At 37.6% G+C, this 23,850-nt stretch overlaps 2 protein-coding genes across 7 annotated transcripts in view; one reads left to right on the top strand and one right to left on the bottom strand.

The window, feature by feature from the left end:
- Positions 1 to 1,016: 1,016 nt before the first annotated feature.
- On the bottom strand, positions 1,017 to 16,738 carry EXTL2 (exostosin like glycosyltransferase 2). 5 transcript variants are annotated; one of them, XM_029230594.1, is made up of 6 exons: positions 16,562 to 16,688; positions 16,177 to 16,343; positions 13,890 to 13,969; positions 6,603 to 7,030; positions 5,666 to 5,736; positions 1,022 to 3,103 (listed from the first exon to the last, which is right to left on the bottom strand). In XM_029230594.1, the coding sequence occupies exons 3-6, from the start codon at positions 13,892 to 13,894 to the stop codon at positions 2,615 to 2,617; spliced, it is 993 nt and encodes a 330-aa protein (XP_029086427.1). In that variant the 5' UTR covers positions 13,895 to 13,969; positions 16,177 to 16,343; positions 16,562 to 16,688; the 3' UTR covers positions 1,022 to 2,614. The 5 variants fall into 5 exon arrangements, with proteins under 5 accessions (XP_029086426.1, XP_029086427.1, XP_029086430.1 ...); XM_029230593.1 differs by having other exon boundaries at positions 1,017 to 3,103; positions 16,177 to 16,738; XM_029230597.1 differs by lacking the exons at positions 13,890 to 13,969; positions 16,562 to 16,688 and having other exon boundaries at positions 16,177 to 16,446.
- A 716-nt stretch (positions 16,739 to 17,454) lies between these two features.
- The window catches only part of SLC30A7 (solute carrier family 30 member 7), a 77,071-nt gene continuing 70,675 nt past the window's right edge, over positions 17,455 to 23,850 (top strand). Inside the window, exons 1-2 of one of the 2 annotated variants that reach the window (XM_029230739.1) lie at positions 17,455 to 17,709; positions 17,929 to 18,030. In XM_029230739.1, the coding sequence (XP_029086572.1) occupies positions 17,630 to 17,709; positions 17,929 to 18,030 (182 nt within the window). In that variant the 5' untranslated portion in view covers positions 17,455 to 17,629. The remainder of the gene's footprint in view (positions 17,710 to 17,928; positions 18,031 to 23,850) is intronic. The other variant, XR_003794641.1, reaches the window with a different exon arrangement.

The following is a 23,850-nucleotide window of genomic DNA, read 5'->3' as shown; positions in this document are numbered from 1 at the left end:
AACAGAATAGCAATATGATTGATTATATAAACTATGGTTTACCCATCCAATGAAATACCAAACAAATCATGCTTTTAAAATATATGCCTAGAAAAGTCAGGAGGAATAGACACAAAAATGTTTAGCCATCATTAATGCGGTTGGGGGCTTTTCATTTCTTCTTTATACTGGTCTGAATATGCCAAAATTGCTAGAATGAATATGTACTGTTTTAACTAGAAAAAGGGCATTTGAAATAAAGAAAATGAGATGAAAATTGCCACGATTATGCAGAAACACTGTTACGTAGAAACATTTGTTACGTAGAAACAATTTCCCAAATATCGCACCTGGTGGGTCCGGGGGCCTTTCTGATGCTTGAGAGGTGAGTTGAGTAGAATGAACTGCCTTTACTGTCAATGACACACCCCAACATCTTTCCTTTACTGACCATTTAAAATGGGCAAGGCACTGTTCATACTTACACAAGCTATCTCCTTTATTCCTTAAAACAAACCCCTACGTAGATATTATTCTCATTTTTGCAGACGAGGAAGTTGAAGCTCCAAGAGGTGAAGTATACATGAGATGCAGGAAGGATTTGAGCCCAAGGACTCCACTGGCACATTTAACCCCTAAACTATATTGCTTTTCTGATGTAGCTTTAAGCCTGAGCATCCTCTCTTCTCCAGATCATTTGGAGCAAGAATAAGAGGGTGCAGGGAAAAAGAGTTTTAGTATATGTCTAGCCTCAATCAATGCAAGAGTTTTTGTAACACAGACTGAACTTCACTTTGCTTTCATATTTGCTCTATAAGGTCTGAAAAATATATGAGCAACTTAAGTGATGCTGAAGATAAGTTTGAGAATGCAAGATGAGAAATAAAACCTGAGAATATTTTCCCACTGGAAAATTTTCCCACAGGCAATGTAGCTAATACCTCTAATCTTACTCGGAACAAAATATGAGAATATTTGAAAATCTGTGTAAATACCGACCACGAAAGCATGAGTCTGCTTAATTAACATAGAACATCTGGATGGTAAAAGTTTATTTTATTTATCTGCCAATCTCAAGAGGCAAAATGTCACTACCAAGGTTGGACAAAGCAGATAATTAACACTATAAATTTTTAGTGAGGCTGCGAGTTCTACTGGCTTTCTCTGATGGCATTAAGATACATACACATGCCCACGTAAAGGAACAATATACACTGAGCTAATTGCACAGAGACCTCATTGTTGGAACATTAACCATGATTATTTTCATAGCTTTGCAATTTTGAGAATATAACAGCATAATGGGAGCAGGAGGGGGCATAGGAAGAGGAGGAGGTGGCAGAAAGAGGCCTGAGTATTCCTTTCCACCAATAGTGAACGAGGACCAAACACAGACACCGTGTGGAAAAGATACTAATTCACATAACAGGAAGTGGGCAACTTAACAATCAGCTGGTGCAGACTCCCTGTGGAATTCCTCTACTATGACTCAGGTCTCTTATTTTTTCCTGTATCTACGTAATTGAAATGATCTCTGGATCTTTTGCTGTGTGGAGGGAAGAAGTTCTGAATGCAAGAGTTTGACTTAGTGCGTAATACACACGTTTTAGTATCCAGGAGATAAACCTACGCTTTTATAACAATAAAGATCATTTGATAGTAAGGGTTGTAATTTCTGCCAGTTCCTACTTAAACATTCTTTCAAAAGAGTTATTTTATACATGTTTCTTAAACAATACATACTTTGTGTAAAATCTAAGAGTTAATGTGCAATCTCAAAGTCAGATTCAGTGACAAAATGCACGACCTGAATCTAGTAACACATTTACTCCTCACTGCATATAAGTTGCATGTAAGAAACAGAGGCTGCACTTGTGATCCATGCAGTAAATGTTCACAAAAATCAAGTGAACAACTAGACATCCTTTAGCTACTAAAATTAACCCTCCCAGTCACAACAGATATCCACAGAAATAAAAGCACTGATGGTTACACCAAAATCATGCTGGGATAAGTTAGTCCTGGAAAGGGCTGGTTGGAAGGACCACAAGGGAAGTACTGATAGTCACAAAATTTCCACTCGTTTTTGTATGGGATTGAGACTATTCTCTCCTCACATGGCTTTTCCCTATACCACAGGCTTTTGTTGAAGAGGCATTTCAGGCTTCAAATGAAAATAATCATCCTTTAATGAAAAAGCTAAGAAATACTTGTCCTGAGTTTTTGATCCTGGAAACAGCTTGCTAAAGGTCCTTAAGGCAAGTGCCAGGAGTCAAAAAAATTGTAGAACATTATCACAACGCTGTAAATCAACTATACTTCAATTAAAAAAATTTTTTTTAATTGTAGAACGGTCTCAGGATGTAAACAATAAAATTGTTGACCAAGGAATCATATCTGTGGATGAAAACTTCTCATAGGAAGACCTATCTGGGTAATAGCAGCTTCTTGGGTTTTGAAGTGCCTGTAAATTTTATATGCTAGAAGCCCTAAGCACTTTTTCCCCCTTGTAGAGACTTCTGGAGTAGAAAAAAGTTCATGATGTGCTTAAAAATAAATAAATAAACTGACCATAGCATGAAGAAGCTACTCAAATACCAAGCAGTTTTGAGGTTTGTTTTTGTTTGTTTTACTTTCACATTTTACTTTTGTGGTTGGCATATGGAAAACCAAACTGAGAAATCATAATGTTGGAGTATTTTAAGGGCATGCTGTCATAGATGTTAACAAGCTTATTTATACAATAAGACCTCTGCAGAAAGTGCTCAGCTCGATGCCACATTCCAGAATAGCCACCATTGGTTTCTTTTTCTAAATTGTCTATGTTTACAGGTTTCACAAATACCCCCGAAGTCTTCCCAGTGTGCTTGGCAATGATAAAATTCATGGCAATATCATCACAGTTTTGCGTTTCATCTAACAAAGCATGGACAGCTGCAGGTTGCCTCTGAAAGAGTTCAAGGTATTTGCTATGGAAGAATGAGGCTCCAATCAGCACCAGAGAGTAATGGTCACCATTTCCAAACCCTGGTGTTTGCAGTTCAAAACCTCCGTAACTGTAGACACCAGAGGAAGTAGACACATGCTTTCTTGGGACAAATCCTACAATTTGATCAGGAAATTGCTGAAAAGATGGAAAAAGAACAATTAAGTGTGGCATTTCTTTAAAGCTGACATGGTGAAAGGCAATGATTTACTACAGAAAGAATTAAACTGATTTGTCAATGTTATTTTATTCCTGGCTTCTACATCTCAATTTCCTTTAACTCCAGACAAATTCATAAATCTATGTACTGATAAGTTTAAAGGTCAATTCATCATAACCAAATCTCTAACAAAATTTCTAACCTCACAAATATTCTCCTAATTTACACATTATCCAATATTAATAAATTCGAGTTACCAAAGAGTCTGGTTTTTCAGAGTTTGCTATAAGAGAAGTTGACTGTATGAATGATATTTATTACAGGAGATAAGAAGATATAATGTGATTATTTTGAAAAATTGTTTTAATCTCTTAGGCGTATATAAAATTATGGATTTACATGTATCATTTTACTGTTTTTCCATGTTGATTTCAATGTTTTTGAAAGTCGCCATTGATTTTAAACGATGTTTATTTTTATCTCTTTTCAGCTTGGGTGTCTCTTTTTTAAAAACATAAGAAAAAATATATATATACACACATATATACACAACACACACATATACAGTTGAGCCTTAAACAATGCAGGGGTTAGGGGCACTGACCCCCCGAGCGTAGTAGAAAACTCGTCTATAACTTTACAGTCAGCCCTCCGTATCCACAGATTTGCATCTCTAGATTCAGCCAACCACCGATCATGTAGTACTGTGGTTTGTATTTATTGAAAAAATCTGAGTATAAATGTACCTGTACAGTTCAAATCCATGTTGCTCAAAGATATATATATATATAGATAGATAGATGGAGAGATAGATAGATATAGACATATATATATATATATGAGATGTGTCAGGATCTTTGAAGGATAGTATTGAAACAATAATAGTAGGATGAGAGTGACTAAAAATAAAACAAAAATCAGCAAAGAAAAGCAGAGAATCATGGAAAAGAAACATGAACTTACAGAATTAAAAGGTTTAGTTCAATCTCACAAATAACTTGAGTTTCATTCATTTACAGAACAGACACTAAACTAGGGACACACGCACACAAGTCAGGGTGGGTTAAATCCCGTTTCAAAGAACGCATAGTCTAGAGAGGGTATGATACAGATATGTGAACCAGGAATTACCACACTGTGAAAAAGCTGTAAATGCAGCTGTGCAATTCTCAGGGGGGCACCGAGGACAGCATGACAACTGTGCTGCTGGGAAGCAAAGGGGAATGTCAAGGGTTGGGTGTAAAGGCTGGGAGACTTCAGAGAAGATGTGCCACTTAATCTATGCGATGAAAGAGATTTCACGGATGAACGGAGGTGGAAAAGGTAAAGCACTGCAAGTGGAGGTGATGGGTGAGTGCAAAGGCACAGATACCTGTCTGCTCTAATCTTGCTTCTCTCTAGGCCCCAAGTCACTACACTATGCAGGGCACTGATGGGACAGAACTTTAGGAGTCAAATTATCTTGTGCAATGGATTGAAACTGTTCTTGATGGTTTTATGAATAAAACCTAAAGTCATATTTATCCATCTTTAATTATGATTTACTTGTTCTAATTAACTGCAGTTCTCATATTTCCCCCCACCCTGATATTTTCAGGAAATTGATTTTTTACCTGAAATAGAAATCTCACAGCTGGAGTATTACATTAGAACTTTTCGCCTAGGGAGCTTTTATTTATAGGGCTGGAAAAACTGCTGATATGGAAAAAATCTGTTGATCAGTACACTAGGCATGAAGCTGAAAACTGAAGTTTTGAGAATGATGATATCTGCAGAGTACTGTGACCCCTTACCATTAATACCTAATGTTCTTACATCCCAAGTCGCTAATTAAGGAGAGTTACTATAGTGCAAATTAGACCATTTATTGGGTAGCACAGTGTTTAATTATTGGACAGGGCTTCAAAGTATTTGTATGCAGTTCTGGTTTCAGGTACTTGTAGTGCAACTTGTAAAAGCTGTCTACTATTAACACATATTCAGTAGGAAAAAGGAGTTTTTATAGATACCAGGTAATTTATGCCTGTTTACCCCAGCTTGGAATTTAAGGGGGTGGGGGTGGGGGAAACTGCCACCACAGTGGTCCATGCAGAATTATTATCAGTATTATTAGTTTTTAAACAATGGTCTCAGAATCAGACTTAAATTTTATGGATATAATAAATTGTCTCTTTCAAAGGAAGTTCTGTGCAATATTAATACAGAAATACACTTCTCATTTGAGATACAGGCGAAACTGCCTCTGGATTTTAGTCTTTGCTCTATCATATACCAGATCGTTTCCTCATTGTTCTTTGGAAGTCAGTTCTAGCTCTGCTTTCCAATATACCAAATATAAATCAAATACAGATAAAAGATACTGTAACTTTCAGATTAGCTTAACTGAGCTCAGGAAATCTGATTATGACAAATTCATCTATCTTTTAGATAAATACTGTCTACGCTGGTTTGGGTGACTCTCACATTAAACCATGCTGCTCTGGTTAAACACTAGATCAGACTTTATACTGATGATTTCATAAAGGATGTAGCAACATTACCTGCCACACGGAGAAAGCAAAAACAAGGTCTTGGGTGCTAATTAGCATGTCATCATCTACCATTAACACCGCTGAAATGAAAGGAAAAAAATTTAAATCAAACAGTTTGGAAATGAAAAAAAAGTTATAAGATACAGTGGGTTTTTTTTGTTTATTTTTTTGTGGTACGCGGGCCTCTCACTGTTGTGGCCTCTCCCGTTGCGGAGCACAGGCTCCGGACGCGCAGGCTCAGCGGCCATGGCGCACGGGCACAGCCGCTCCGTGGCATGTGGGATCTTCCCGGACCGGGGCACGAACCCATGTCCCCTGCATCGGCAGGCGGACTCTCAACCACTGCGCCACCAGGGAAGCCCCAGTGGTGTTTTTATAAGTCATTCAAATGAAGTATTTTCTGAATGAAATTCAGTAAATAAAAAATGTATTCTTGGAGAGATTTGTCTAGCAGAAAAAGTTTTTACTTGAAATGTAATTGATTTTTATAATTTCCTGAGGGGGAAATTATCATGTATTTATCATCCATTATCCTAGAAACTAATGAACCTATAAATAAATAAAACCAAGGTTCTTTTAAGCAAATTACAATCTCATGTAACTGCTGAGTGGGAGGAAAAGGAGGCGGCAAAAAATACATTAAGCATAAGTTAAATGGCATTTTACTAACTTCTGTGATGCAGTAATATGTAATCATAGCATATCTTCTTTCACAATATTAACCTCTTTGTCATTGTTGCAAGATAATATGCGATTTCTTCCCCAGGAGACTGCTTCTTGACATCTTGGAAACTGCCCCTTAAGTTTTCCAAAATGCTTTCTTATGATTAAATTTCTCTATTTTCTCCAGACAATTAAGACAAGTAGAAGGCCCAAAAGCCACTTACCCACCCCCAGCTCTGGTTAGCTGCAGCCCTGCCAGACTAAGAACCCAGCTGCAACTCACCATTGGTTTCTAGTTCAGGAAAGACCTGGAGTCGATTTCTCATCCTGTTTGTTGTCTGTACTTTGAAGATCACAGGGACAGGGTGAGGCCCTAGAGAGTTCCATAACTCATCTGGTCCCTTCTCCCCAACATTGTTCCACACCACAATCACTTTGTGCAGATATGGTACTGCCTGATAATGATTTAAAAGTCTCAGCAAGAGATCTGTTCTGTTGTACGTCTGCATTATGAGAGTAAAGGAATCCTGGGTGGACTTGCCCTGGGATTTTATTTCCCTACGCAAAGGGAGCATCTTATCTTCTTTGATATTAGGAAGTAAAGCGGTCAAAGCCCCAGCTACCAGCAGTAACACAAGGATTACCACCAAAGAGAAACGAAGTACTCGAATCCCCATCACTCTTCCAGGGAGTTTGCAGATGTGGCAACACCTGGAGTAGAAATGGAAATAAAATGCAGAATCTTAGCATTCTTACTAGTTACCATGTTTTTGTTTTTGCTTTTTTGAGGAGAAAGGTTAATCATCTTTTAGCTGACTCAAGTTCAGTTCACCCTGCCTCTTTGATAAGGTGATTTGGCCTTAGATGAAAAGTACAGTGAATAAACCTTTCCTTCTGGGCCTGCTCACTTTGCAGCTGCAGACAAAGGGTTATATACACACCGAACAGGAAGAATTAAGCAGTGCATTTTAAAATTTGCCCTCATTTCACTACTAAACATTTGGAACTGAGATTATTTTTTTCAGATGGGATTATATTTTTCTTGGTAGTATACTAATTCCTTAAGCAGCTTTATTGAGATATCGTTGACACATAAAAGTTGTATATATGTAAGGTGTACAACTTGATGTTCTGATATATGTATATTTCAGTACACTAACTTTAAACTTACATTTTGGTAGCAAACTTCTTTCCAAGTGAAATCATATGCAGAACCCTAATATATGAAATAATAGTAATAGCAGCAGAAGCAAACAATTATAGTGGGTTTATTACATTCTAGGCCCTGTACTATGTGCTTTGTGTGTCATAGTACGTGCTTACTCAGTAAATTAAACAAATAACCACTGAGCACTTACTGTACCATGCACTGTTTTAGATTCTGTGACTATAGCAATGAATAAGATAGACAAAGTCTCTGCTGCTAGTAGCAGAGGAAATAGTAGGGCCAAACAGGTAACAAAGTAAATAAACTCAAAGCTAATTCAGCATGATGGTAACGAAGAGAATAAATCAGAATGACATGATAAGCAAGGGCCAGATTATGGGGGATCTTGTTGGCCTGAGTAAGGAGTATGGATTTTATTCTAAGTGAGATGGGAAGCCATTGGAGGGTTTTGATCAGGGGAGCAACAGAATCCTGTTTATATCTTACTATTATTATTATTCCCATTTAACAGTATTTGGATGCTTACAGAGGTTAAATAACTTTCTCAAGGTTACTAAACAACTGAAGTAATGGATCTAGGACTTTTATCCAGGAAAAAAACTCCTGCCAGAGCCCAGGCTTTTTCATCATCGTGGGCTGGGGAGTGTACTGCCAGTTTCAAATGTGGGATGTGCTGAGGTAGGGCTCTTGAGCTTCCAAAGCAACCTCTGTCACAGAACATGAGGATCACCAGGTATTGTCATCAGCTCTGGACTCTCGTATTCCTCACTATACCTACAGGATCTGCCTGAGATGGCTACAGAAGAGTAGGTGAACAAAAACCAAGGGATGTGGCCTGGAGATTTATTGGTCAAAATTTTTTGTCTGATCAAAACTCAGTCACAAATGTAAGGAAAGGTTAAATCTCATACTGTTTTACAGATACCCAGAACTCTGATTTCTTGGCTTCCAATACAGTTTCATTATCACCCCTACTGCCTCGTTTTGGAGCACTGCTGGCTTTCAATTGCTGCTGTTGTTTGATTCTTCTGCTCTTTATGCTTTTGATTTACTTACTTTACTTACTCCTCCACAAGCCTCCACAAGGTTTTGAGGGATGGCCTCATTTTCTATGCTGGCAGCTGAGCCTTCAAATACATCTCAGCACTTTTCCTAGATCTATTCTACTACTCTACTCAAGTACAAAAGCCTGAAATGAGGAAAAAGAAAGCTTAAAGAAATTTACTTATAAAAAGACTGAAAACAAAAATCAACCAGGAGTTTCTAGACATATAAAACATATCTTTAAGAAAAAAAAAAAAATAGATCTCTCAGAACCAGAAAGAATGAGGTATTATTATTCTTGATGACTTTAATTGACCCATGGTCTATCCACTCTTACTACTTTTAATACCATTTTTCCTCTCAGTCTATACAATAAACAGATACCCTTATCTATTCCTTATTACAAATAAATAATATCAAGTTGGAAAAGACTTCTCACTGCTAACTCACACCTGTGGTGTGCTAACTGTACAAGCCATTGTCACTGTTCTTCCTTGTATAACACTGCTTCTGTACAGTTTATTTTGGTTTCCTTCATGAAAAAGTGCACTGTGTCTGTATGTAAGCTCTTGATTTTGCACCTTGTGGTTTCAGTTGGGCATCTGCAGCTAGGCCACCATTCTACAGACAATCCTAAGACTAGTCTAAATCTTCCTGTCTAACAGATTAGGTTCCAAACGAAATCTCACTTGGCTATCCAAATGATGTCCGATCAGTCTTCTGTTTTTCATCGAGGAAACTTGGCAGTGGTGGAGCTAAAGTGACAGTCACGTTCCCCTGATGTTGTTTCACATTGTGAGGTGTGTTTTCTAACTGTAGCAACAGTTTTTCTCTATACAGGTCAGCAAGGACATAGAGAGGCCATATAGACCATGCCTTTAACATCTCTCTTTAAAGTTCACAGAAGTGGGGACTGGAGAATTGCAAGGCTTACAGGGGAACACACCCCATGATGTGATAATGCGCTGAGGCCTGTGCAAGCAAAGGAAGAACTTATTCATAAGGACAAGGGAATGGTCATTGTCATTCAGCAACTCTCACTTTTCAAAAGTCCAGATTTGAAAAGAAATGTTCCCTTGCAGTAATCTTTTTGGAGAGTTTTCAAGGATATTCTCTCCTGGACTTTCTCTGCAGCCTGTTCTGTTAAGAAAAGAAATTTTTTGTTTCTCCTTTTATCATAGCTTCACTCTAAGATACGAACAAAATGAATTATTTTTGAAGTAACTTCAGCTTTACCATGATTACTTTTCAAGGATGGTGATTTAAGGTTTGAGAGCACAAATTTTTTCACTGTATACACCCTTTTACTAAAACAACATATACTGTTAATGTGGTAAACCAAAGAGAAACCATTATGAATTAATAATCTTGGTTCAAAGGCCTTGATAATCCTTCTAATACTGACTCAAAAGCAGGTCTCATAAAACATATTTTCAGTTCTGCATAAAAATGGCTGGTTATAAGCACTCAGAGTTAAGAATCCTGACAACTGCATTAAAGTATACCCTGATTAAGATCTTTATATTCATTTTCTTCAGCTGAGTAGGAGTAACATACTATAAAACTTACATAGCAGTGTCTCTAGTCTCTAAAACAGACATTAATAGCTACCTGGCAGTTTTAGTGGAGAAAAAGTAATGAAGATTCATCTCTATAGCCTACTATAAATATACATTGTCAAAGATAATCGTGAACGACTGTTTCACTTTTATCTATACTTTAAAGTGGGAGTTACCCCACTTTATCTGTCATAGAAATTTCCTCTTTCAGATAGCTTCTAATCCCCTATTTTACTTGTATCAAAAATGTTTTGAGAGATATAATTTATATCTTTGGAAAGACAATGTAAATATTTCATGTAGTGTTTATTAAATGATATCGCCTGATAAAATTATGTTACATTTGTAGTCTACATAGAAAAGGAAGAACAAAGACTTTATAGACTGCAGTGCAAGTGGCATCTCTGTACTTTGAGAATAGCTGAAGTCTGGAACTTTATTGTAGGCCTACTGGAAACAGCCTTAGAACAGTATGGAGAGTGATGATGACTTCATAGCTATCTGGATTTCAGTTTATAGCTTTCTTCTGTCCTTTGTCCAGAGAAGAATCTATCACCTAAATCACAGCTTTGAGTTTTGAATGGGGGGGGATATGAAAATGAATACATCTGGATAACCTATGTCTTACTTAGAAAGAACCAAGAATTAAAATTATTTAATTTAAAATTATATCTATTGATATATATATTTCCTGGCACCCTGCCTCATTCCAAAAGGGATCTGACAGTTCTTAGTCTATCCCCTTTCTGCCCTTCTTCCATCTATGCCTATAGTAAACTAAATGTGACTTTGATAAACACAGTAAATGTCAGCAAAACAAACATCCTTCTTTTTCTCCTAATCATGTGCAAAATCAAAGATCCCCAGATGATATCTTTTGCACATATGTTAACTTATTTAGTTCCTCATGAGTAGAGAGCACATCCTTTTAGTTATTTTGATATGGTTACATAGCATCTCCTAGACCAGCAGTTTTCAACCAGGGACGATTTTGCTCTCTAGGGGACATGGGGCAAAGTCGGGAGACATTTTTGATTGCTGTGACCGGGACTAGGAGATGCTATTGCTCTCTGGTGGGCAGATGGCAGTGCTGCTGCTAAACATCCTACAATGGACAGGACAGGCCCCACAGCAAGGAATTATCCAGGCCTAACATGCCAGTGATGCCAAGGTGGAGAAGCCCTGCTCTACATATATTTTACCTTGCACACGAACACTGCTAGCCAGGTGGCCCCTGAAATCCCTACTGCTATGTATTACGCTCAATGAAGGATAAAGCAATGTCTCCAAAACTGCCCCAGTATCTATATGCCTTATGATACAAACACATCATAAACTCAGAAAACTGAAAGAGACCTCAGAGCCCTCCTAAGCCAGCTTCCTTGTTTCATAGATAAAGAACCCAAGGTCCAGGCATAAGGAATTTGCCTGAACTGATGCAGATGCACATATACTGTCAATAGAAAATCACTTTAACAACATATACATGATCATCAGTAGCCAATCTAAGTCCTGTCATTTAGAAAGCTTAGGACTATAGACTACATTTTGAGTCTATAGTTCTGAAACAGAGGTGCTAAAACATATTGATAAATAGCTGAATTTCCTACAGTATCGCATTTGAAAAACAGAAGTTGCTGCAACAGGTCATTTCTCACTTCAAGCTGTTAAAGAAAGAATTTCTGCACTGGTCGCATTAAATTAGAGCAAGTTCTTCTCCTGGCAGCAAGACTGAGTGAGCCATTCCCTTACAGGTAAATCAGGTTCAAATAAACACCGAAGACACCATTTAAAACAGACGGCAGACACTAAGTACCTGTGTCTCCACCTCCCTCCCTAATCTCACCCTGTTATCAGTAGCAAAGGCTGCCTGTCAGTCCTGGCGTTTTGTTTTTCCCTCCTAAGCATCCTGTACAAAGCATCAAATTGCTTCTCAATACTTCTTCAGGCAGCTACTACCAATTAATTAGATTTGCTTTCTCATCATTGATTTAAGAGGAAATAACATAAATATTATGTATAAAGGCTTCTTAAAGCACTGTGTCCTTCAATCCAGCTATTTGTTACTGAGGCAGTGAGGCCTTCTCTACCCTCAAAGTGCACAGGTCTGAATTATGCTAGATGAAAGTTCCTTCTCGTCTTGCATCTTTCTCCAGGAATTGACAATTCATTGTATGATAATGATGATGGTGGTGTTTGGAGATGACCAAACTTATGGGCATATATCAGGGCAGGAGAAGGAGTGGCCTTATTCTTAAGAGGAACATCCACGACTTATAAGGATCCAAGGAGTCAATGCATCCTAAGAAGAAAGCCTAGAAATAGAAAAACATTTTTAGCTCAGTACAGTGCCATGCAAAATCAGTTCCAGAAATGGGTCAAAAAGAAGCCAAGTACATCTGCAAATACATTACTTTTACCATTCCAGGACACTGAAGCTTTTCACTTGAACTTCTCTCTGTTTTAGTCACAGGAAGATGGAGGGGAGGCAAGATTGTTGGGCAACAGAAACCTGGAATATTCTATGGAACCCTCTTCCTTTTATACAACACTGGTTTTCAGCAATAAACTCACACTGCAAAATCGTTTCTCTAAGAGAAACAGATTTCATACACATGAATTATGATTTGTAAATAGCTTTAGATATTAAACCTAACAAAGACGTAATCTTAATTCATATGAGCTTCCTAACTTTATTAGAGGAAGGTCAGAATATCCATAGTAGTTATGTCAGTCCATAAACATTCCTAGGTGCTTACCATGCACGAGCCCAGCACTGTCAGGCACTAGGGATGGTAATGAGCAAGGCCATCAATTCCTGCCCTCACAGAGCTTAGCAATAGTAATGGAAGTTGTCAGACCTCTTCCCTCTTTACGTTACCTAACAACTCAAATCAGTAATGTTTCAAACCTTCAGAGACACGGGAATTAAAATATATCCACCCCATCTTGTAGATGGGCTAGCTGAGACTGAGAATATTAAATGATGTTTCCTGAGCCACAGAAAGAGTGGTGGGTCCAAACAAACTCCCGACTCTCACACTTGACCTACATTGTATTTTTAGTGTCTTTCAAGTAGTCTCTGTTTTCAGCTTTGTTCTAGTCCACAAGAATATTTCAACTTTGTAGGTATTGACTTTATACTATAACCTGGAATACTATTTCAACGGATAAGATCTAAAACAGGCAATACAGTATTTTCTAACAGACCCTGGCTCAAGTAAAAACTCTTATTTCCAAGGAAACAAAAAACCTCTATAGGAAACAATTTTTCTCAGATAAAATTACTGGTATTTCACTTATGTCCATAGCAGCATTATTCACAATAGTCAAAAAATGGAAGCAACCCAAATGTCCATTGACAGATGAATGGATAAACAAAACGTGGTATAGACATACAATGGAATATTATTCAGGCTTTAAAAGGAAGGAAATTCTGACACATGCTACAACATGGATGAACCTTCAGGACATCATGCTCAGTGAAATAAGCCAGCACAAAAGGACAAATACTCTATGATTTCACTTACATGAGGAATATAGAGTAGTCAAATTCATAGAAACAGAAAGTAGAATGGTGGTTGCAATGGGCCCGGGGAACAGAGAAATGGAGAGTTGTTGTTTAATGGTTATAGAATTTCAGTTTTGCAGGCTAAAAAAGTTCTTGAGATTGGCTGCTCAACAATGTCAATACACTTAACACTATTGAGCTGTACACTTAAAAATGGTTAAGATGGCAAATATTATGTGTATTTTACCACAATTTTTAAAAAGTAAAAAAAAAAATATTGGTACTTACCTCATTATGGTAAAGTTTTAATTTTTAAAAAAAATTTTCCTTATGGCTTCAGTAATTGATAGGAACAGGCTCTCTTGGCACTATTAAGGGAAATCAAAGAATTTTCTGTGATGTTTTTGTCAATCACCAGGAAATTAAAAAAAAATGCTTTTTAATGCTATCGTCCATAGGCTTTGAATTATTTTTAGAAATTAAAATTTGCTATACTGTGTTCTAAAAACTACATTTAGGCAATTAGGTAGGTGCTACCTCTCAGGTTGGTGCTAACATTGCTATATTTTTTGTTTTCATCTTTCTCTTAGGTATCCAGAAGCAGAATAAACTCACATCATGCTGATGATCTAATGTGTTTACACTTTTGAAACCAGAACATATATGCCATGGAACAAGACCTCTGAATGCATTAGCAACCTGCACTTGTATTCAATTTCTAGATTTTTAAGTATCTGTAGCTTTATCTACCATCAAAACTCCTTTTTTCACTAAAGGTTCATAAGGCATTCAATTTGAAGTACTAAAAAAACTCAGGGTCTAAAATAGGGTTGCAGGTAAATGTCAGCGTTGATTACTGAGGAATGACAGATGGCATCCTTCCTATTCCTTACTATTGCCCAAAAGGAGCTGGAACCTTGGCTGGAGATGAGCTTCTGCCCCTTAATCTTCTTGGCTTTCATTTCTCACAGTCCTTAATCACATGTCTAAGAAGTTAGGGATTTTTCCCCCATATAGTCTGCACAGTTAACCTAATGCAATTAATTAGTAGATGATCTAAACAAATATTTAAAAGTTCAGGGTAGAAATCCATTTATTGGTTTAAAATGTTCATTAATATATCTACCTATTTTATCATCTTATAAATCCATAACATATGAAGGAATTCAGAACTGATTGGAGACCAGCAAGATACTGCATCTGTAATGACCACCTAAATAGACCTGAAGAATCATTTTTGATTTTCCAAACTTATATTCTTTCACGATTCAAGTTACTGAAGGGGTAAAGGGATGGCTTAGCATGTATCTGGACTCATCAGGTGACAGTTGTTCCTCCTCACTACACCAAAAGCACCTCTTGTGCACATCTTAAATATCATTTAGTTCTAAAATCCTGAACTGATTTGCCCTCTCCTCACATCCCGCTTCTTCGTCCCATAAAATTCCTCCAGGGAAAGAACTTTATCAGGCTTTTTAACCTACCTCCCTTCCCCCACCCCGTGCCCAGCACAGAGCTTAGCACATAGTAGACACTCATTAAATGATTGTTGAATGAATGAAACTAACTTTAATTTTGATATGACAACATATACTGGTTAACATATATGGGACAAACATTATTTCAAGATGACAAATCACGTGAGACATGTCAAACATTTTCCACTCATAGCACTTTTCCTGATTTAGTGTCCAATTTATATTTCTAATAAAATATTTAGTATTGAAGTTGGTAATTATGTCGTCTACGAATGAAAGATGTGAAGTGGCATTGCCACTTTTTGAAAGAAGGCCCTCACCGGAATAGCTATCTTATATTCTGGGGAGTGAGCAGTGGGGAATTTAGGAGTTCCAGGACCACTGTAACTGAAATTAAACTTCAATTTCTCCAACTTATTTCAAAACTATTTGAAAAAGGGTATTGCAGATTTCTCCATAACCCAGGTGAACAATTTCTCATCTGCAGCAATATAGGGCAAAATGTAGAATTTATTTTCAAAGGCAGAATACAAAAACACAGGCTCAGATTGCAGCTGACCTGGATGAGTTAAGAGAACGCTGGAAACCAGTTGCTGAAATTTAGTTATTTCCATATATACACACCCCACCCCCACTCCCAGTTACATCATACTGAAATAAAGCAGCTTTGGAGAAACACTCAATCACTGTGGAAATATTTATCTTCAACCTAGTTTGTACCCACTTAACGTTTCCCCAGCAGTGCAGTACAGTAAAACTCAGTCTATGGCTAATATAAAAGCTTCCTAAAAATATAAGTAAATGTTACGAATTGAAAATATTTCTATGTTCAAATTAAAGTAATGAAATATACGCCAAGAAAGACAAAGACAAAATACTCTTTCCAGAACTTAATTTCTGAAATCTAGCTGTTTTTACACAGCAGTTTAATTAACACGAACATTTAAAAAAAAATTGTAGAATAAATTTTATTTTCAAAAATAAAACCACAGAATCACTACCCCACACACTCACAAAGTTCCAAGAAGGAGTGCAAAACACATATATTCTCACTGCAAAAAGATTTTTAACACGAGAGCATTTTCCTATTTCCTTACCTCGAGTGCAGAAGACTGCAGTGGGACCTAGCCGATTTATTTGCTTCCAGCTTGGTTACGATGAAGCGAAAGGGGGGTCTCGCTTGCTCATTTTTCATTTTTTTTCCAAACCCATCAGCGTGCATTCACCCGGCATTACTCGCTGGATTGATAACCTGGATGAAACGCTGCCCACAAAGAGAGAGCCTGAAGAAGAGGGCAGTCCCGGGTGGCCGCCCCTCCCTTTCGGTGACGCTCCACTTCCTGTTAGACTAAAAAGCCGTTCCCAAGAAGCTCGGTTTTGTAGTTTCTAGCCCACCTCCAAAAGCCGGTCCTCCTTTGCCCCATTTCTCCCCCACAGGGTAACAACTTTTAATCATTCAGGTGATGGACCACCTGACCTTACCCAAACAATTTCCCAGAGAGGCGCTGGAAGAGGAGTTCCAACCACCGTGGGCGCCCAGCACTGGCCCGCCGGGCTCGCCTTTGGCGCTCCGCAAGCCCTCACGTCCCACCAACGAGTCAGTTTTCCCTGCACTTCCCTGAAACTGGTTATGGGGTTCTCACGAGAATTAGAGCCACGGCGGCGGCCTCCGGGATGACCTGGAAGTGAAGGGGACGTGTAGGAACTCGAGTTTTGGGTTCTGAACGGATTGAGATTGTCGGGGACGCAATGCCTTAACCAAACCTCAATTTCAACACGGTCTCGTAGGATCTCCTTTTAAAAGGCTCTTTTAAATACCTTTAACATTCTTTCGGAAGACATTTATTGATTGCCTCCTGCGTGGCAGTACAGAAAGGTCAGGCACTGTTTTCGGGGGCGGGACGGGGTGGATTACTAGGATTTGGGCGCCTATGGAGTTCATCCAGCAAAACCATTCTTTGCGCTTCCTGCGGACTGGCGGCGAGAGAATATGTCGCCGCCTGGATTCTTAAGCACTGCTCTCTAATGCACCAGGATTTAATGCTAATAGGGGCAATGGCGAAAGGGCAGGCGCTGGACGCCAGCGCATCCGGGAACAAGAATGGTAGGCAGTCGGAGTGGGCGTGAGTGGGCTCACAACCTCCCAGCCAGCCTGGTCTGTGGGTGGCCATCTCAGGATTTTCTTCCTGAGTCCAGGTGGCGGGACTCCACTCCAAGTCGGCCCTTTAGACCACTTAATAGTTGCCAACTCTTTTTGCCCCCAGCAAAACTCGCGCAACCCGACCCTTGTCATAAGCCCCGCCCCACTGCGCACGCCCCGCCCTCGGCCCCGCCTTCCCCCTTTCCCGTCCCAGGACGCGTTGCGCGGCTCGGGCCGGAAGTCGGCGGGTTCTCTGGTGTGTGTCTGAGTCTGTCTGTCTCGAAGCCGCGCGCGGCCCGGGGCAAGCGGGATTCCCAGATTCCCATCTGAGGCGTCACCACTGTCACTACCATCACCCACGGAGCCACTACTAGAGGGGAGTAGACCCGGCCCTTCGCCGGGCAGAGAAGATGTTGCCCCTGTCCATCAAGGACGATGAATACAAACCACCTAAGTTCAATCTGTTCGGCAAGATCTCAGGCTGGTTTAGGTGCGGGGTGCCGTATTTGCGGGAATGGGGTGTCCGGCAGAAGGGGAAAAGGCCCAGACTTAAGGATGGCCTGAGGTCCAGGGAGGGAGCGTCAGGGACACCATCGTTCGTGTGAGGACAGGAACGGGTGGACTGGGAGGGTCCTGAAAGGGGAACCCAACCTCCTGGTCCGGCACTCCTCTGACTTTCCCGGCTATTCCCTACTTGTGTCATGCTTAGGTCTATCCTGTCGGACAAGACGTCTCGGAACCTGTTTTTCTTCCTGTGCCTGAACCTCTCTTTCGCTTTTGTTGAACTACTGTACGGCATCTGGAGCAACTGGTAACCAAAGGGGAAAAGGGTTGGGGCGGAAGCAGCGGGTGGGGGAGACGAAGCACTGTTTGCTTAATGCCACGTAGCTCCTCACCAGGAGGTTCAGCTCTTGCCTTTGCCACCACCTCTGCTGCTGAGTTGCTTTCTCATATCCACACCAATCTGGCACGGTTACATTTATTAAGAGCCGAGGCCATCACGTGCAGCAGTTAAGATTTAGGTCCCCTCTTCCTTTTCCCACTTCCCCCCACTCCGTCAAACCGGAGTGACAAGTCCCCTCCTCATTTTGACAGATGGAGAGAGTCTTTTGTCCTTACACACCTTAGCTTTGTCCACTTTCTTGGAATTGGGAGAAACGCGTTTCCTGCCACTCTGTGGGGGAGTGGCATTTGGGATTCACCCATAAAATTCCGAGAGGGAATATCTGAGATGTTCTACTTAATTTGTTATTAGGTCTTGAAACCAGGAAGAGGTTTATAAAGGGGATATCCAAAGAAACATGTTTTCATTCTCTTTTAATTTTATGCTGAAACTGTATCATGATTTTCCTTTGGTCTTGACTGCGGTAGAAGATCCCATATAGTTTTCTAAAAGCCTTACATCTCTTGAGTTGATGGTTTTTGGTGTCACCTTTGGTTGTTTTTGTTTTTGTTTTTAACTGCAATGGAAAGAGGTCTATCCAGTGTAACTGTGAAGATGCAGTACTGTTATCCAGGTGTTTGCTGTTGAATAACTTAAGGTCTTATAAAATTGTTCAGCAACGATAAGATCATCTCACTTGTAGGTGTACTGATTCCTCTTTAAATATCATACTCATTTGAGAATCTCATAATAGCCAACACTTCAAAATTTTATATAAAACTTAAGTTTTTTCTTGGGTTTCTTGAAATAGGTCTTGGACCCCAAAATAAGAACCTATACCATCTATGCTTTATTTCCTATTAATTAAATAGACTTAGTCTCTGTCCTTTAAGGTCCATTTTCAGAGAGAATTGCTGTTCTTGATTTTTATCTCTATTGAGATTGAACAATGACGTTAGGTGATACCACCAGTTTTTGTGACATGTATACTTTCATATGAAAACGTGGACTTTTAAATTCAAATTTAAATTAAATTCAGTTTTATCAAAAATACTCAGCAGATTATGACGGTTATTGGTTTAGTCACCACTTAAGTGTAAAAGGCATACTGAAACATAATAAAATGTCAATATATGTAATAACCATTTTTAATCCTCTGGGAATCCGATATATGTGTCCTGTAATATTAACACCCTTCAATATATTACATGTTAATATACATGTTAATATACATGTTAAAAGCACTCTACTGTCTTAACTTGTATTGAAATAATCATACTTTATTATAAATATGCGATATTTATATTATATTTTATATTTTCTTCTTCCTAAATTATGCCATATTGTGGTATATGTGCTGGCTGTATCTTGGTTTGCCTACATACAGTTTTGCTACAATTACTTTATATTACAATACATTATATTTCACTATGGCTTTCCATTGCATAAATTACTATGTGAAATGTCTTGTTCAAGGGATTCATATTTGAAGTGCCTAAACCATCTCTTTATGGAAAGTAATTCTTTTGATCTGTAGAGATCCCTTGAGGAAATTACTAAAACCATTGTTTTCTAAGCCATTAGTCAATATTCATCAGTACGTAAGGAAAACATCAGTGATGCATGACTTGTTCTGCCCTCAGGTAGCTTGTTCTTTTAATTTTAGGCCTTTTCTCCTCCAGTTTACTCCCTTTGTGTTATATCTTACAGATTTGCAGTCTAGCTCTGAACCACTGTCTGTCATGCCTAGATTAATTAGCAGGTATACATTTTTATGTTAACCTCCACATCCACAGTCACTTTTCCCCCAATATTAATTTTTATCAGCTAATTGGGAGTACAAATGTGTTCTCGTTGAAGCCTTGGCAGACTTGGAAATTGCTTGGGCCTTTTCATAATCTGGCTTTTTGTCTTATTTAGACACAACAAATTTTGAGCCCCTTTGTTGACTGATCAACGATTTCTTTATATGACTAGATTATCTCTGTTCCTGAAGGTTCAATTAGATTTTAAGTTCCTTGAGTAATTTTGTTACCAAAACTTGCTTTTTGTTTTTGTCATAGTCATTTCTGTGTTCTTTTGCATTATGTAAAAGTTAAGGTTCAAGATGTTATGAAATGTCAAGAGTTTTTTTCCATTATGGAATTAAAAGATAGATAAAACATTCTTTCTCTTCATGAATGAAGGTTCTTAGAAACATTTGATCTAGTTGCAACAAATGTTAAATAGTTTTGGTTCTTATTCAACACCTTCATTTTAAATAAGAGCTTAATTATACTTGGTTTATATTTTTGTTGGTGAAAATGTGTCATCAGTGGAGAATAGCTAAGCTCTTTGTATATTTTCCCTCATTAAATATCCAGTGCCTTTTACCTTTCTACTAGAATGTAAACTTTATTAAAATGGGATCTCTTCTGTCTTATTCAGGCACCTTAGTACTTGGTGCATAGTATGCTTAATACATGTTTACAGAATGAAATAATGAAGGAATAATGAATATATGGAATTAACCTCCCTAAACTAACCATGCTAACTACCCCATTTGGGGCAGGGTGAGGGGGACATTAAACCCTTCCTATTCTTAGTAGGAAAATGGTAGGAATACCATATGTGATCTTTCCTTCTAGGGTTCTTTTCCTTCTAGCATTTATTTTCATTTGCTTATTTATCATTGAGTAACTAATCTCATGGTAGAATGGTATATGTAAACAATGTGTTTTGTACCATCTAGGATTAAGTTCTTTCTCAAGTTTTAGAAAAACCCCAAATTAGTGATTGCCTAAACAAGATAAAACTTTATTTCCAAAGTGGCTATTAGAGTTCCAGCCATCCCTAGCAGCAGAATGTCCAGAATGAAAAAGTATGTAAAGTGTCTTTTAAGAAGATTTATCTGGACGCTAACACACAACAGTTTTCACTGATATTTCAGTGGCTCAACCTTTGTCACATGTTCATGTCCAGTTGCAAATGCCATATTTGCTCCAGTCAACCAGGTATTCTGCTGAAAGTCAAGGATTTTTCACTAATGAAGAAAGGGAATATGTAGGCTCATGAAGTGGGACTAGAAAGAGAAATAAGCCAGTCGGACCTCTTCTACAGGTGGAAAAGTATAGGAGGCCCAGGGAGTTTTTTACTTTCCAGAGTAGCAGAAGAGCCTAGAAGTACCTGTTATCCAAGTATTTTCTACTACACGGTGATTCTTTCCCTAGTATCTTAATATAGTTTGCTTTCTTTGTTTTTATGCTCTTCTATTTTATGTTTACTTCACTGTCTTAAAATTCTTAATTTCAGTGATACTTTCTACCAAAGCTGTTACAACCATTTTCCCCCTTAGACATAGAGGAAACTCATTTAACTCTAAAGGCAAATGTCTTTGTATTAGCAAAGTAATTATGTGTTAAAGAAATGTTTTAGGCCATACCAGTCACTCATTTGGTCCTACTTCTTATAAAGTATGTCATAGCATATGTTTGTAAAGTACTTCCTTGGTTAAGAAAAAGGCTTCCATTAGTTACGTATTTTTCTATAGCATTAAAAATTTTCAATGTCTTAGACTTTTATCAACTTTTCCCTTCTCTTCCCAAAAGACATTACTTACCAGGTTATGGTGATGACTTTTGCTTTTCTATAGTGTTTTTTTCTACTTTAAAAATGTAGATTTCGATTCCATTGTGCTGAGAGTTTTTCTTTACAGTAAAGGGTTATATGGAATGTAGTGGAGTTGTGGGTTTTTCACTGTAACTCTCATTAGTTTAACAACTTATACAAATATCAGGATTCTAAGGATTTTCTAATTCTTGCTAATTAATCGATAGTTGATAGTTTCTTTTCCCCTTTCTATCTCATGGAACTCAAGTTGATGATTCCCTTTCTTTGATTTTGAATTAATGTCTAACAACCACTGTAAATATGCTGTTAGCTTAGTTACCAGTAGACCTTTAAAAATTTTTTTATTGTGGAAAATGTATATAAAAGTAGAGAGTTTAGTGGACTTCATGTATCCATCACCCAGCTTTAATGTTTATTAACATGTGGCCTATTTTGTTTCATCTGTTACACTTGTCACCATTGAATTGTTTTAATGCAGATACCAGATATAGTATAATTTCTTCCATAACTACTTCAGTTGAGTCTAAAACATAAAAGCCCCCCTTTTCAACATAATCTGATGTCATTGTGACCTATAAAAATAAATAATTTATTAATATCAAATGTCCAGTGAGTGTTCACATGTCCCTTATTAAATAAATTCTTTTTAAAGTTGGTTTTACAAATCAGAATTTAAACAAGATCAATGGTATTTGGTTGATATGTCTCATACCTCTTAATTTACAGGTTCTTTCTCCCTTTCTTTGTTTTTTCCTTCAATAGACCTTAAATAAAATCCATTTCATAAGTTTCTTTTGCCAAATGTTCTGTTCACATTTATTATATTTTGCTTCAGTGATCAGGTTTCTTTTTTATATCCTAAGAAGTTTTCTTTATAAAAATGTCCTTAGAAAGTGGTCACTTAAAAAAAAATGTTTAAAAATACATTTTAGTATTTAGTGTTTAAAGATAGGAGCCTAAAACGAGGAGGCTGCTTTTAGCAACTAATTTTTTTAATCAAGTCACATTTGATGTGTAAATCATATAACCTTAAATATTCTCTATGCTACCTTTATTTTCTAAGGAATTTTATGCCATGTAGTTTAAGTGATAATTCATAATCAGAAACATTTACTGATATTGAAGATGAGCAGCAAAATTGACATTCCTCATGAACACTATTTTGACATATAATAGGTGAGCAGAGAACTAGAAGTAGACTTTTTTCACGTGAGTTTGCCTACATAGTTGTAACTAAGTAATTTTCCAATTGTGATACCAGGTTTAGGTGAAAAGATCTCATATCACAATGCTTTAAGAGAACATGATGTTCTACCGCCTCAGAAGAGGAAGTATTATTTCAGGTAGAATCATGTTTTATGTTATGCTAAAAATAAAATAACACTTTAATGACAATTAAATTTACTTAAAGTTTAAATGAAATCAAAATCTCATTTTGATGAGTATTAAAATTGCCATGCTATATCTAAGCCTCTTTAAAAGGGAACTTGATTGCTCTAGTATACAGTAGAGGTTTACCCTTTTCTTGCACTAATATATGTAGATCAATAAATCAGTAAATTTTAAAATTTATATTTATTTAGCATGAATACTTGCCTTCTTCTACAACTAATTTACAGTTATTTAGAATAAAAGTCATATATATAATAAAACCCTCCAATTAAGAAATAAAAACTTTAAAAACCACATATACAGAGAAAAAAATAAACCTATTAAATATGTAGCCTAATGTCGTTCCTGAAATTGACTTTTAAATTCGGTTATAAAATCTCATGAAATCAAGGCAGGGTGGGTAAAGATTCTCATTGTCAGGTTTTACTGCAACACCACAACAATATTTTATCAGAATAGAGACAGAGTTTTCTGAAACAAAATTTTAAAAATAGCTTACCATATCAGTCCTTTATCAGAGCATAGAAAAAATCATAAACAATGTTTTTATTGGTTTTATAACACCTTACAGAGATATTCTTCAAATGGGTCTTTCATACCTCAAAATATAATTAAATTATTATTTTCAGTGTTACAAAACTATTAAGGTCCAAGTGTGTAGTTTTACGGTGATCTAACTATCCAAGGAAAATCTTAAAATAACTAAATCTGAGAGGATTGCTTGGATAGCAAGAACCTTACCTTGTT

The sequence above is a fragment of the Monodon monoceros genome, unplaced genomic scaffold, assembly GCF_005190385.1.
Source record: "Monodon monoceros isolate NGI ecotype Baffin Bay Population unplaced genomic scaffold, NGI_Narwhal_1 Super_Scaffold_18, whole genome shotgun sequence".
In the NCBI taxonomy this organism is placed as follows: Eukaryota; Metazoa; Chordata; class Mammalia; order Artiodactyla; family Monodontidae; genus Monodon; species Monodon monoceros.
This window is presented reverse-complemented; position numbering and strand designations above follow the sequence as displayed.

Bases quoted from the DNA above. Each gene is read 5' to 3' on its own strand.
- EXTL2 (XM_029230597.1), bottom strand. From the start codon at position 16,301: ATGCACGCTGATGGGTTTGGAAAAAAAATGAAAAATGAGCAAGCGAGA. The intron at 5,737-6,602 runs GTGAGTTGCAGC...CTTTCATTTCAG, and splicing joins TCCTGAACTAGAAACCAATG to CGGTGTTAATGGTAGATGAT. The intron at 3,104-5,665 runs GTAATGTTGCTA...CCATCTTTTCAG, and splicing joins TTGCTTTCTCCGTGTGGCAG to CAATTTCCTGATCAAATTGT.